The sequence below is a fragment of the Rhinopithecus roxellana genome, chromosome 19 (assembly GCF_007565055.1).
Source record: "Rhinopithecus roxellana isolate Shanxi Qingling chromosome 19, ASM756505v1, whole genome shotgun sequence".
Classification (NCBI taxonomy): Eukaryota; Metazoa; Chordata; class Mammalia; order Primates; family Cercopithecidae; genus Rhinopithecus; species Rhinopithecus roxellana.
This window is the reverse complement of record NC_044567.1, coordinates 22,547,824-22,563,691: the sequence shown is the minus strand read 5'-3', so window position 1 is coordinate 22,563,691 and position 15,868 is coordinate 22,547,824. Positions and strand designations below refer to the sequence as shown.

General features: G+C 41.1%; 1 protein-coding gene across 3 annotated transcripts in view; it reads left to right on the top strand.

Annotated features, from left to right (window-relative positions):
* APPBP2 (amyloid beta precursor protein binding protein 2) overlaps positions 1–15,868 on the top strand; it is an 81,314-nt gene that overhangs the window by 31,250 nt on the left and 34,196 nt on the right. For all 3 annotated transcript variants that reach the window (XM_010364083.2, XM_030923576.1, XM_030923575.1), the window contains one exon: positions 13,525–13,648. In XM_010364083.2, the coding sequence (XP_010362385.1) occupies positions 13,525–13,648 (124 nt within the window). The remainder of the gene's footprint in view (positions 1–13,524; positions 13,649–15,868) is intronic.

Sequence of the window (15,868 nt, the reverse complement as noted above, 5' to 3'; positions counted from 1 at the left end):
GAAAGCGGAAACACCTTATAAAACCATCAGCTCTCATGAGACTTATTCACTAGCATGAAAACACTATGGGGGAACTGGCCCCATGATTCAGTTGTCTTTCACCAGGTCCCTCCCACAACACGTGGGAATTATGGGAACTATAATTCAGGATGAGATTTGGGTGGGGACACAGCCAAATCATATCATTCCGCCCCTGGCCCCTCCCAAATCTCATGTAGTCACATTTCAATGCCAATCATACCTTCCCAACAGTCCTCCAAGGTCTTATTTCAGCATTAACTCAAAGGTCCACAGTCCAAAGTCTCATCTGAGACAAGGCAAGTCCCTTTTGCCTGTGAACATGTAAAATCAAAAGCAAGTTAGTTATTTCCTAGATACAGTGAGGGTACTTGCATTGGATAAATACAACCATTCCAAATGGAAGAAATTGGCCAAAATGAAGGAGCTAAAGGCCCCATGCAAGTCTGGAATCCAGCAGAGCAGTCAAATCATAAAGCTCCAAAATGATCTTTTCTGATTCCATGTCTCACATCCAGGTCATGCTGATGCAAGAGGTGAGTTTCCATGGTCTTGGACAGCTCCGCCCCTGTGGCTTTGCAGGGTACAGCCTCCCTCCTAGCAGCTTTCACAGACTGGCGTTGAGTGTCTGTGGCTTCTTCAGGCACACAGTGCAAGCTTTCGGTGGATCTACCATTCTGTAGTCTGGAGCACAGTGGCCCTCTTCTCATAGCTCCACTAGGTAGTGCTCCAGTGGGCACTCTGTGTAAGGGCCTCAACCGAGTATTTCCCTTCCACACTGCCCTAGCAGAGGTTTTTCGTGAGGGCCCCACCCTGCAGCAAACTTCTGCCTGGACATCCAGGAATTTCCATACATTCTGAAATCTAGGCAGAGATTCCCAAATCTCAGTTCTTGATTTCTGGGCACCCACAGACTCAACACCACGTGGGAGCTGCTAAGGCTTGGGACTTACCCCCTCTGAAGCTATTGTCTGAGCCGTACCTTGGTCCCTTTTAGCAAGTTTTTCTTTTCTGTCACATCCTGAGGCTGCAAATTTTCCAAACCTTTATGCTCTTTTTTTCTTTTAAAACTGAATGCCGACTGGGTGCGGTGGCTCACGCCTCTAATCCAAGCACTTTGGGAGGCCAAGGCAGGTGGATTGCTTGATATCAGGAGTTTGAGACCAGCCTGGCCAACATGGTGAAACCCCATCTCTACTAAAAATACAAAAACTAGCCAGGCCTGGTGGTGGGTGCCTGTAATCCCAGCTGCTTGAGAGCCTGAGGCAGGAGAATCACTTGAACCTGGAAGGCAGAGGCTGCAGTGAGCTGAGATTGCCCCACTGCACTGCTGAGATCACCCCACTGCACTCCAGCCTGGGTGACAAAGCAAGACTTCATCTCAAAAAATAAAAATAAGAAATAAAAATAAATAAAACAATGCTTTTAACAGCACTCAAGTCACCTCTTAAATGCTTTCCTGCTTAGATTTTTCTTCTGCCAGGTACCCTAAATCATCTCCATCAAGTTCAAAGTTCCACACATCTCTGAGACGGGGACAAAATGTCACCAGTCTCTTGGCTAAAACATAGTAAGAGTCACATTTACTTCAGTTCCCAACAAGTTCCTCATCTCCATCTGAGACCGCCTCAGCCTGTATTTCACTGTCCATATCATTATCAGCATTTTGATCAAAGCCATTCAACAAGTTTCTGGGAAGTTCCAAACTTTTCCCACATTTTTCTGTCTTCTTCTGAGCCCTCCAAACTGTTCCAAGCTTTGCCCGTTACCCAGTTCCAAAGTCGCTTCCACATTTTCAGGTATCTTTATAGCAGCTCCCCACTCTGCTGGCACTTACTTATTTTATTAGTTCATTTTCACACTGCTGATAAAGACATACCTGAGACTGGATAATTTTTAAAGGAAAAGGAGGTTTAATGGACTCGTGTGGCTAGGGAGGCCTCACAATCATGGTGGAAGGTAAAAGGCACATCTTACATGGTGGCAGGCAAATCAGAATGAGCCAAATGAAAGGGGAAACCCCTTATAAAACCATCAGATCTCGTGAGACTTATTCACTACCACAAGAACAGCCCCCATGATTCAGTTGTCTCCCAGCAGGTCCCTCCCACAACACGTGGGAATTATGGGAGCTACAATTCAAGAGGAGATTTGGATGGGGACACAGAGGCAAACCATATCAACAGTCATAGCTCACTGTAACTTCAGACTTGGACTCGAGCAGTCTTCCTGCTTCAGTGTCCTGAGTAGCTAAGACAACAGGCATGTGTCACCTTATCCAGCTAACTTTTATTTTTGTTGAGACAAGATCTTGCTGTGTTGCCCAGGCTGTTCTTGAACTCCTGGGCTCAAGCATTCCTCCCAAACTACTGGAATTATAGACATGAGCCACTGCACTTGGCTCTTTTTTCTCTGTTAAACAAATTTTGTTTGAAGTGACTGTAGATTCATAGGAAATTGGAAAAGAGTACCCAGAGTTCTTTGAACCACTCCTCCAGCTTCCCCCAGTGGTCACATATCATTTAACTGTAGGGCAATATCAAAACCAAGAAATTGAAACATGGTGTTATGCCATCAGCTAGTCTACTGACCTTACTTAATTTTCACCAGTTTTTACATGCACTCATTTGTGTGTGTATATGTCTGTGCAGTGGATTCCATGTAGAGTCGTACAGCTACCATCACTATCAAGATACAGTACTATTTGATCACCACAAACTACTTTTGTTTTGGGTTTTTTTGTTGTTGTTTTCTGAGATGGAGTCTCGCTCTGTCACCCAGACTGGAGTGCAGTGGCGTGATTTTTGCTCAGTGCAACCTCCGCCTCCTGTGTTTAAGCGATTCTCCTTCCTCAGCCTCCCAAGTAGCTGGGATTACAGGCATGCACCACCACCACACCCAACTAATTTTTGTGTTTTTAGTAGAGACGGGGTTTCACTATGTTGGCCAGGCTGGTCTCAAACTCCTGACCTCAAGTGGTCCACCCACCTCCGCCACCAAAAGTGCTGGGATTACAGACATGAGCCACTGCACCCAAACCCTACTTTTGTTTTTAACTTCTCTCATTACTGTGTGCATGTGCCGTGTATGTGTTTTCTGTCTTAAAGCATACACACATGTGCGGGTACATCCTTCCCAGCGTATTTTAATAGTCATTTTCTATAATCTTTTCCTTTTTTTTTTTTTTTTTGGTACAGGGTCTCACTCTGACACCCAGACTGGAGTGCAGTGGCACAATCTCAGCTTACTGCAACCTCCACCTCCTGGGTTCAAGTGATTCTGCTACCTCAGCCTCGCAGGTAGCTGGGACTACAGGCATGTGCCACCACACCCAGCTGATTTTTGTGTTTTTAGTAGAGACAGGGTTTCATCGTGTTGGCCAGGCTGGTCTCGAATTCCTGACGTAAGGTGATCTGTCTGCCTCAGTCTCCCAAAGTGCTGGGATTACAGGCGTGAGGCACCATGCCTGGCCTGTTTAATCTTAGAATAATTATTTGTAGTACTCAAAGATAGGTTGCTGAAGGGACTCTAGAACATATTTTTTTTTTAAAAGAACCCTCAGCATTTTTCTTATTCTTCTTATTTATTATTTTAAGATGTGATCTCTCACTGTCACCTGGGCTGGAGTGCAGTAGCGCGATCTCAGCTCACTGCAGCCTCCACCTCCCAGGTTCAAGCCATTCTCCTGTCTCAGCCTCCCGAGTAGCTGGGATTACAGGCACCCACCACATGCCTAGCTAATTTTTTGTATTTTTAGTAGTGATGGGATTTCACTATGTTAGGCAGGCTGGTCTCGAATTCCTGACTTCCTGATCCACCCGCCTCAGTCTCCCAAAGTGCTGGGATTACAGGCATGAGCCACCGTGCCTGGCCAGCATTTCTCTTTTAAATAGTCTTATGGAATGTCTGTAGTGATAAAGAATTGTCCAAAGAAAGTCTCTAAAAACTTGTGGTCTTGACTAATGTTAAGGATAGTTCTGTACGATCATGTAAAAATGTGTATGTGAGAGAAATTTAGTATCAAAGAAGATGAAAGGAAGACTAGTGTTCATTGAGGTCCTCTGTCATCTCCACATCTACTTATGCCAATCTGGCCACTGTATTGACCCACATAGATACCTTGGAGAGAGAACCAAGTCCTGGCAAACTCATAGTTATCAGTCTTAATCCTGCAGTTACCCAGAGAGAGAAAAAAGTCATACCAGAAGAGTTGTGCAGACATCACAATAAGTTTTAGAACATTGTTACCACCCCAAAAAGAAAACGGTACCCATTAGCAGTCCCTCCCATTTCTCTCCCACATGAAGCAAACATCATCCACTTTCTGTCTCTATAGATTTGCCTTTTCTGGACATTTTATACAAGTGGACTCTTGAAATACATGGTCTTTGTGACTGGCTTGTTTTATTTATCAGAATACTTCCAAAATCCATGTTTTAGAGATAGAATTTAATACAAATAATATTTGTTGACCTCTGGGGGCAGGGCATAGCTGAACAAAAGGCAGCAGAAACTTCTGCAGACTTAAACATCCCTGTCCGACAGCTCTGAAGAAAGCAGTGGTTCTCCCAGCATGTAGTTTCAGCTCTGATAACAGACAGACTGCCTCCTCAAGTGGTTCCCTGACTCCCATGTAGCCTAACTGGGAGACACCTACCAGTAGGGGCTGACTGACACCTCATACAGCCAGGTAACCCTCTGAGACGAAGCTTCCAGGGGAAGGGTGAGGTAGCAATACTTGCTATTCTGCAGCCTCCACTGGTGATAACCCAGGCAGACAGGGTCTGGAGTGGACCTCCAGTAAACTCCCAACAGACCTGCAGCTGAGGGACCTGACTATTAGAAGGAAAACTAACAGAATAGCATCAACATAAACAAAAAGGACATCCACACTAAAACCCCATCTGTAGGTCACCATCATCAAAGACCAAAGGTAGATAAAACCACAAAGATGGGGAGAAACCAGAGCAGAAAAGCTGAAAATTCTAAAAACGAGAATGGCTCTTCTCCTCCAGATGATCGCAGCTCCTCGCCAGCAACGGAACAAAGCCAGACATAGAATGACTTTGACGAGTTGACAGAGGTAGGCTTCAGAAGGTCGGTAATAACAGACTTCTCTAAGCTAAAGGAGGATGTTCAGACCTGTCGCAAGAAAGCTAAAAGCTTTGAAAAAAGGAGCCGGGCGCGGTGGCTCACGCCTGTAATCCCAGCACTTTGGGAGGCCGAGACGGGCGGATCACTAGGTCAGGAGATCGAGACCATCCTGGCTAACACGGTGAAACCCCGTCTCTACTAAAAAAATACAAAAAACTAGCCGGGCGAGGTGGTGGGCGCCTGTAGTCCCAGCTACTCAGGAGGCTGAGGCAGGAGAATGGCATGAACCTGGGAGGTGGAGCTTGCAGTGAGCTGAGATCCGGCCACTGCACTCCAGCCCCGGTGACAGAGCGAGACTCCGTCTCAAAAAAAAAAAAAAAACTTTGAAAAAAGATTAGAAGAATGGCTTACTAGAATAAACAGTGTAGAGAAGACCTTAAATGACCTGATGGAGCTGAAAACCATAGCATGAGAACTACGTGATACATTCAGTAGCCAATTTGATCAAGTGGAAGAAAGGGTATTAGTGATTGAAGATCAAATTAATGAACTGAGAAGTATAGAGAAAAAAAGAGTAAAAAGAAACAAAGTCTCCAAGAAATATGGGACTATGTGAAAAGACCAAATTTACATTTGATTGGTGTACCTGAAAGTGATGGGGAGAATGGAACTAAGCTGGAAAACATTCTTCAGGATGTTATTCAGGAAAACTTTCCCAACATAGCAAGGCAGGCCAACATTCAAATTCAGGAAATACAGAGAACACCACAAAGATATTCCTTGAGAAGAGCAACCCCAAGACACTTAATTGTCAGATTCACCAAGGTTGAAATGAAGGAAAAAATGTTAAGGGCAGCCAGAGAGAAAGGTCAGGTTACCCACAAAGGGAAGCCCATCAGCCTAACCATGTATCTCTCAGCCGAAACTCTACAAGCCAGAAGAGAGTAGGGGCAATATTCAACATTCTTAAAAGAGTTTTCAACCCAGAATTTCATATCTAGTCAAACTAAGCTTTGTAAGTAAAGGAGAAATAAAATTCTTTACAGACAAGCAAATGCTGAGAGATTTTGTCACCACCAGGCCTGCCTTACAAGAGCTCCTGAAGGAAGCCCTAAACATGGAAAGGAACAACCGGTACCAGCCACTGCAAAAACATGCCAAATTGTAAAGACCATTGATGCTAAGAAGAAACTGCATCAACTAACAGGCAAAATAACCAGCTAACATCATAATGACATGATCAGATTCACACATAACAATATTAACCTTAAATGTAAATGGGCTAAATGCCCCAGTTAAAAGACACAGACTGGCAAATTGGATAGAGTCAAGACCCATCAGTGTGCTGTATTCAGGAGACCCATCTCACGTGCGGAGCCACACATAGGCTCAAAATAAAGGGATGGAGAAAGATCTGCCAAACAAATGGAAAGCAAAATAAATAAATAAATAAAAGCAGGCGTTGAAATCCTGATAAAACAGACTTTAAACCAACAAAGATCAAAAGAGACAAGGCCATTACCTATTGGTAAAGGGATAATTCAACAAGCTAGAACGAACTAACCTAATATATATGCACCCAATACAGGAGCACCAGAGTCACAAAGCAAGTCCTTAGAGACCTACAAAGAGACTTGGACTCCCACACAGTAATAATGGGAGACTTTAACACCCCACTGCCAATATTAGACAGATCAACAAGACAGAAGGTTAGCAAGAATATCCAGGACTTGAACTCGGCTCTGCACCAAGCAGATCTAATAAACATCTACAGAACTCTCTACCCCAAATCAACAGAATATATTCTTCTCAGCACCACATTGTACTTATTCCAAAATTGACCACATAGTTGGAAGTAAAGTACTCCTAACCAAATGTAAAATAACAGAAATCACAATAAACTGTCAGACCACAGTGCAATCAAATTAGAACTTAGGATTAAGAAACTCACTCAAAACCGCACAACTACTTGGAAACTGAACAACCTGCTCCTGAATGACTACTGGGCAAATAACGCAATGAAGGCAGAAGTAAAGATGTTCTTTGAAACCAGTGAGAACAAAGACACAATGTACCAGAATCTCTGGGACACATTTAAAGCAGTGTGTAGAGGGAAATTTATAGCACTAAATGCCCACAAGAGAAAGCAGGAAAGATCTCAAATCAGCAGGCTAACATCACAATTAAAAGAACTAGAGGAGCAAGAGCAAACAAATTCAAAAGCTAGCAGAAGGCAAGAAATAACTAAGATCAGATCAGAACTGAAGGAGATAGAGACATACACAAAAATAAACCCTTCAAAAAAATCAATGAATCCAGGATCTGGTTTTTTGAAAAGATCAACAAAATTGATAGACCACTAGCAAGACTAATGAAGAAAGAGAAGAATCAAATAGACACAATAAAAAATGATAAAGGAGATAAAACCACCGATCCCACAGAAATGCAAACTACCATCAGAGAATACTGTAAACACCTCTAAGCAAATAAACTAGAAAATCTGGAAGAAATGGATAAGTGCCTGGATATGCACCCCTCCCAAGACTAAACCAGGAAGAAGTTGAATCTCTGAATAGACCAATAACAGGCTCTGAAATTGAGGCAATAATTAGTAGCCTACCAACCAAAGAGAGTCCAGGACCAGACAGATTCACAGCCAAATTCTACCAGAGGTACAAAGAGGAGCTGGTACTATTCCTTCTGAAACTTTTCCAATCAATAGAAAAAGAGGGAACCCTCTCTAACTCATTTTATGAGGCCAGCATCATCCTGATACCAAAGCCTGGGAGAGACACAACAAAAAAAGAGAATTTTAGACTAATATCCCTGATGCACATCGATGCGAAAATCCTCAATAAAATACAGGCAAACCGAATCCAGCAGCACATCCAAAAGCTTATCCACCAAGGTCAAGTTGGCTTCATCCCTGGGATGCAAGGCTGGTTCAACATATGCAAATCAGTAAACACAGTCCATCACATAAACAGTACCAAAGACAAAAACCACATGATTATCTCAATAGATGCAGAAAAGGCCCTCAACAAATTTTAACAGCGCTTCATGCTAAAAACTCTCAATAAACTAGGTATTGATGGAACATATCTCAAAATAATAAGACCCATAGCCAGTATCATACTGAATGGGCCCAAACTGGAAGCATTCCCTTTGAAAACTGGCACAAGACAGGGATGCCCTCTCTCATCACTCCTATTCAGCATGGTGTTGGAAGTTCTGGCCAGGGCAATCAGGCAAGAGAAAGAAAGAAAGGGTATTCAAATAAGAAAAGAGGAAGTCAAGTTGTCCCTGTTTGCAGATGACATGATTGTATATTTAGAAAACCCCATCATCTCAGCCCAAAATCTCCTTAAGCTGATAAGCAACTTCAACAAAGTCTCAGGATACAAAATCAATGTACAAAAATCACAAGCATTCCTGTACACCAATAACAGACAAACAGGGAGCCAAATAATGAGTAAACTCCCATTCACAATTGCTACAAAGAGAATAAAATACCTAGGAATCCATTACAAGGGATGTGAAGGACCTCTTCAAGGAGAACTACAAACTACTGCTCAAGGAAATAAAAGAGAACACAAACAAATGGAAGAACATTCCATGCTCATGGATAGGAAGAATCAATATTGTGAAAATGGCCATACTGCCCAAGGTAATTTATAGATTAAATACCATCCCTATCAAGCTACCAATGACTTTCTTCACAGAATTGGAAGAAACTAAAGTTCATGTGGAATCAATAAAGAGCCCGCATTGCCAAGACAATCCTAAACAAAAAGAAGAAAGCTGGAGGCAACGTGCTACCTGACTTTATACTACAAGGCTGCGGTAACCAAAACAGCATTGTACTGGTACCAAAACAGAGATATAGACCAATGGAACAGAACAGAGGCCTCAAAAATAACACCACACATCTACAATCATCTGATCTTTTACAAACCTGACAAAAACAATAAATGGGGAAAGGATTCCCTGTTTAATAAATAGTGCTGGAAACACTGGCTAGCCATATGTAGAAAGCTGAAACTGGATCCCTTCCTTACACCTTATACAAAAATTAATTCAAGATGGATTAAAGACTTAAATGTTAGACCTAAAACCATAAAAACCCTACAAGAAAACCTAGGCATTACCATTCAGGACATAGGCATGGGCAAGGACTTCATGACTTAAACACCAAAAGTAATGGCAGCAGAAGCCAAAATTGACAAATGGGATCTAATTAAACTAAAGAGCTTCTGCACAGCAAAATAAACTACCATCAAAGTGAACAGGCAACCTAAAGAATGGGAGAAAATTTTTGCAATCTACCCATCTGACAAAGGGCTAATATCTAGAATCTACAAAGAACTTAAACAAGTTTACAAGAAAAAAATCAACCCCATCAAAAAGTGGGCAAAGGATATGAACAGTCACTTTTCAAAAGAAGATATTTATGCAGCCAACAGACACACGAAAAATACTCATCATCACTGGTCATCAGAGAAATGCAAATCAAAACCACAATGAGATACCATCTCACACCAGTTAGAATGGCGATCATTAAAAAGTCAGGAAACAACAGATGCTGAAGAGCATGTGGAGAAATAGGAACGTTTTTACACTGTTGGTGGGAGTGTAAACTGGTCCAACCGTTGTGGAAGACAGTGTGGCGATTCCTCAAGGATCTAGAACTAGAAATAGCATTTGACCCAGCAATCCCATTACTGGGTATATACCCAAAGGATTATAAATCATGCTGCTATAAAAACATGCACACGTGTGTTTATTGCGGCACTATTCACGATAGCAACTACATGGAACCAACCCAGATATTCATCAGTGTTAGACTGGATTAAGAAAATGTGGCACATATACACCATGGAGTACTATGCAGCCATAAAAAAGGATGAGTACATGTCCTTTGTAGGGACATGGATGAAGCTGGAAACCATCATTCTGAGCAAACTATTGCAAGGACAGAAAACCAACCACCACATGTTCTCACTCATAGGTGGGAATTGAACAGTGAGAACACTTGGACACAGGGCAGGGAATATCACACACCGGGGCCTGTCGTCGGGTAGGGGGATAGGGGAGGGGTAGCGTTAGGAGAAATGCCTAATGTAAATGATGAGTTAATGGGTGCAGCAAACCAACCTGGCACGTGTAACCTGCATGTTGTGCACATATACCCTAGAACTTAAGAGTATAATAAAAAAAACTCTTTAATCCTAAAAAGTAAAATTAAAAAATTGTTTTTTAGAAAGGACTGCATTATTAAGTAGGACTATCACCCTGACCAAGATCTTTTCTGACAGACCACATCTTTATTGTGATGAGGCTATTCAAAGGGAAAACTAAACATTTTTTAACAGGCATATGTTTTTAAATGGTTTGAATTTATTTATTTCTTAAACAAGTGTTTAATTTGATGCTTATAGGCAAGGAACATATTTCTTAAAATTAAGTTTTTAATCGAAATGGTAACCTGGCCGGGCGTGGTGGCTCACACCTGTAATCCCCGACTTTGGAGGCTGAGGCAGACGGATCGTCTGAGGTCAGGAGTTTGAGACCAGCCTGACCAACATGGAGAAACCCCGTCTCTACTAAAAATACAAAATTAACTGGGTGTGGTAGCGCATGCCTGTAATCTCAGCTACTCAGGAGGCTGAGGTAGGAGAATCTCTTGAACCCAGGAGGCATAGATTGCAGTGAGCCTTGATCACACCATTGCACTGCAGCCTGGGCAACAGGAGCAAACCTCTGTCCCTAAAAAAAAGAAATAGTAACCTATCCTGCGGTCACTGGATTGATACTTCTTCTAATTATAGCAAATGTCCACTTCATTTTCAGGCACAAATGGTCATTGTAAGAAGCTGTGACAGCTGCCACAATTGTGCTGTTGTCTTCTTTTCATAACTTCTTTTGAAAACAAATAAGGATCTCATTCGTTTTGAACAGGGAAAATAAATTTAGTTCTGGATTTGACTTAGCTGAAGCCCAGCTCTCTTGTAGTATTTTCCTTGAGTTTAGGTAAATTCTAGGGTCAATATTACAAGTTTTGATTTTATGCTCTAGAATAAACCTAAATTTTTAGGGATTTTCAAGCTAAGAACCAAATGAAATTAAGTACATTGTATAAATGTTTTCCTTCTCAACAAGATGTGAATGAAATAGATGTTATATGTGAATGGTTCATTTCACTAGACTATAAAATCAATTATCAAGATAAAAATAGTATTTATTTATTTAGGAGACAGGGTCTCACTGTGTTAGGGTGGTCTTGAACTCTTGGCCTCAAGGGCTCCTTCCATCTTGGCCTCCAAAAATGCTGGAATTACAGGCATGAGCCACTGTATCTGGCCTAGTACAGATCATTTTTAACCAGATATTAGAGAACTAAAAAGGCAAAAAGGGAACAGTTGGTTATTATAGACAAAGCAGCTGTGAGAATTGGCTACCATACCTATGGCTTGGGGAACCAAGGAAAGAGATTGGAATCATTAAAAATTAGAAGTTGGAGGGGTTTGCCCCATGGAGCTAGGATGCTGCTAGACTGTTACTAGTGCCTTAGAGGTCTGAAAAGAGGGCCCTTGGGTCTAGGATCTAGACCTCTAGGAGGGGCAACCTGGATGTCTATTGCTGGTGTTTGATGGAGTGCTGTGAAACTGGTTTTGCAAGCATTGGAAAACTGCAAATGGTATTGACTATTATTTAATGGAATGAACTACTACCACCAAAGAAAAGAAGCAAACCCTGGGGTGTTTTTGTTAGCAGGAACCTCACTAACAGATACAGAAAGGAGAGTGTCCTTTGCTCTTCCAGTCTTGCAGCCCTTTTCTCTAGTGCCTCCTGTTGGCTGAGCCAAACAGGGAGCTAGCTAGCAAAAGAGAAGTGTGGTTTGCAGAGTCCTTGTTCAGCATCCTCAAACAGACTCTAGTAGTGTGGGTTTGAAGCTGAGAGACAATATTCTAATAACCAGCACAATACACAATATGTTGGAATGATAAGTAGAATATTGCTTACTATGAATATGAATAATAACCTCATTTTTCTGCTCAACTTGGTGAGGAACCTAGAAAGATCTAAAGCACAATTCTCTCCAACTAATTAAAAAATTGCTTAATTACATGTAGCTTTAATTAAATATAAAACATGAGTCTGTGCAAAATATAACATTTTGTTGACTCAGACATTAATACTATTAAGACACCATATTTTTTGTGTGCCAAGAAAAAAAATGCAGTCAATTATTGTAATATACCATTATTTTTATGACGTACTCTAATTTCAGAGTGTTTTTGTTGTTGTTGTTGTTTGAGACAAGGTCTGACTCTGTTTCCCAGGCTGGAGGGCAGTGGTGCGATCTCCGCTCACTGCAGTCTCTGCCTCCCAGGTTCAAGCCATTCTCCCACCCCAACCTCTGAGTAGCTGGGACTACAGGCACTTGCGACCACACCTGGCTTACTTTTGTTTCTTTTGTAGAGACAGGGTTTTGCCATGTTGCCCAGGCTGGTCTCAGATAATTTCAGAGATTTTTTAATGTGCAAAAAAATGTGTTTTAGAACATACCATGATGGTATGTTACTTTGTGTTTTCTGGTTATTGTAACTAATCCTGAATAGCACTAAGAAATTATTCCTTAATAACTATTGCAGTATAGGGACTACAGACTTAGCCTCTGAAGTCACATTGTGTGCATCCAAATCTTTTCACTTACTGGATTATAAGCTTTGGTTTTCCTGTGACTCAGGTTTTTTCATCTGTTACTTTGGGGCAGTTATTGCATTTAAGATGAAGATGTGTTGTGAAAGTTAGTGAGTTCATGTAGTTACCACAGTACGAAGTGTTTTATATGGTGTAGTAACAGTGTATTAAATGTTAGTCATTTTTAGGGGTCAGAATCCTCAAAAAGATTATATGTTGAGGAAACATTGTCCAGGACAGTAATTTCCTGGTAAAAAAAATGAGATAATCAGTTAAGTATCATGGTCTTTTTATAATCTGTGTATCCTCCGTTATGTGCTGCTATACTAAGATTAAGTATATTCAGATTTATCTTCTTTGAGATTGTGTATTGGGAGATGCTAAAGTTATGTGTACTCTCCAAGATGAAAATAGCAAAATAATTTAGTTAGCTCATTAGCTGGAAAATAACAACTCTTAGGCCATGGAGTATTCTTACAAGGTTGAAACTTTTGATTCCTTATTCAAGGTTTTAGCCTTAATCCTCCTTCCTCTAGTTCAAAACTTTTTTATAAAAGTCTCACAATTCATACCTGTGTTTTATGCTAAACACAAGACTTTAATGTCATTTTTTTTTTTTTTTAAATTTAGGTGATATTCACTGTCAGCATGTCATTTTAGCTTTCAGGCTATTAAGTTATCTAAAGTTGGTGTTTCTTATTTTTTTAGGTGGCTTTCTTTCAGATGCAGGCTGGTACAGTGATGCTGAGAAAGTTTTTCTGTCCTGCCTTCAGTTGTGTACTCTACATGATGAGATGCTTCATTGGTTTCGTGCAGTAGAATGTTGTGTGAGGTAAGTTGGAACATATCCTGTAATTATGTGCTATAATGGTATTTAGTGGTTTTTATAGTTTTAGCTGTTATAAGTATATGCCAACATTTGAGTAAATCTCTGAGATGATGTTTATATGTCATAGTTTCACTAGTCTGGCATCCTCTCATCTCTAAAATATAGTTAATCTGCTATAGACAGTTAGGTTAGATTTAAGTGTTATGAACCAGAATGTGTTTCTTTTTTTATTTGTATTTTTGAAATGGAGTCTCGCTCTGTTACCCAGGCTGGACTGCAGTAGTGCAAACTTGACTCACTGCAACCTCCACGTCCTGGGTTCAAGTGATTCTCCTGTCTCAGCCTTCGGAGTGCTGGGATTACAGGCATGCGCCACCATGCCTGGCTAATTTTTTAAATTTTTAGTAGAGATGGGGTTTTGCCACATTGGTCAGGCTGGTCTCAAACTCCTAACCTCAGGTGATCCACCCACCTTGGCCTCCCAAAGTACTGGGATTACAGGCAGGAGCTACTGTGCCCGGCCCAGGATGTGTTTCTTATGTATCTTTTTGCTTTATCATAGAGCTTGTTTGTTTATTCATTCAACAAGTATTTATTGAATACTTATGTACTAGGAACTGTGGTAGACACTGGATGCTAGGAAACTCCAAAAATGTACTTTTCCTTGAGTGTTACTTTTGTACCCCCTGCTTTGTTTACATTTCCATAATTGTGCATAACAAAATTAGTGCTTTATGAGCAACTTTTCTTTGAGGATACATTTATTAATTTTTTACAGATGTCCTTAAAGTCAAGCAAATCTAGAAGTAACTCTGCTTTATTGTCCTTATTTTTTTCTGCACATGTTACATCTACCTTTATTTTCTTCTTTTTTTTTTTTTTTTTTTTGAGACGGAGTCTCGCTCTGTCACCCAGGCTGGAGTGCAGTGGCCAGATCTCAGCTCACTGCAAGCTCCGCCTCCCGGGTTCACGCCATTCTCCTGCCTCAGCCTCCCAAGTAGCTGGGACTACAGGCGCCACCACCTCGCCCGGCTAGTTTTTTGTATTTTTAGTAGAGACGGAGTTTCACCGTGTTAGCCAGGATGGTCTCGATCTCCTGACCTTGTGATCCGCCCGTCTCGGCCTCCCAAAGTGCTGGGATTACAGGCTTGAGCCACTGCGCCCGGCCCATCTACCTTTATTTTCATACAGGTTTTCTCTTTGTCTCCCAATTTGATTTGGCATTTCTTAAAAAGAATTTTTTATATAAAACTAAAAATTAAAGTCAAAAAATTAAACAGCAGAAATTCTTTATCCTAAGTTAACTAAAGTCCAATCAAGGCCGGGCGCGGTGGCTCAAGCCTGTAATCCCAGCACTTTGGGAGGCCGAGACGGGCGGATCACAAGGTCAGGAGATTGAGACCACCCTGGCTAATACGGTGAAACCCCGTCTCTACTAAAGAATACAAAAAAAAAAAAAAAAAAAAAAAACTAGCCGGGCGACGAGGCAGGCACCTGTAGTCCCAGCTACTTGGGAGGCTGAGGCAGGAGAATGGCGTAAACCCGGGAGGCGGCGCTTGCAGTGAGCTGAGATCCGGCCGCCGCACTCCAGCCTGGGCGACAGAGCCAGACTCTGTCTCAAAAAAAAAAAAAAAAAAAAAAGTCCAATCAATTTATTGAATTTACAGTCTTCTATTTTTATAGAATTAAGGTACATGTTTCCTAGGTATTTTTTAGAAGAGTTAATTGAATCTGAATCCCTTTAAAACTAGAATATTCTCCTATAAAACCATTGTATTTTTGTTTTGGGTTTTTTTAAAATACATTTTTTATTTTATTTATTTTTATTAGAAATGATATTTCGCTGTGTTGCCCAGTCCGGTCTCCAACTCCTGGGCTCAAGCAATCCTCTTGCCTGGGCCTCCCAAAGTGCTGGGATTACAGGCATGAGTCACCACACCCAAGCCAGATTATTGTTGATTTAAGCTAAAATTGAGTAAAACTCTCTCTCTTTTTTTTTTTTGGCCAGTTCAGTCTTTTGAGGCTGTCACTGCCCTTTTTTATACAAGGCTTGTCTATGTCAGACAGACATTCAAATCCTGAAGTTAATTTTGTAATATGGAAACTTAATTATAAATAATATTTTAGAAGATGATAATTTCCCACATATACTTTAGAAGTGTATGATAAATTATAGGAATCTGTGTGTGCAGAAACTGTAAAAGAATTAGTATTTAGCCCTAT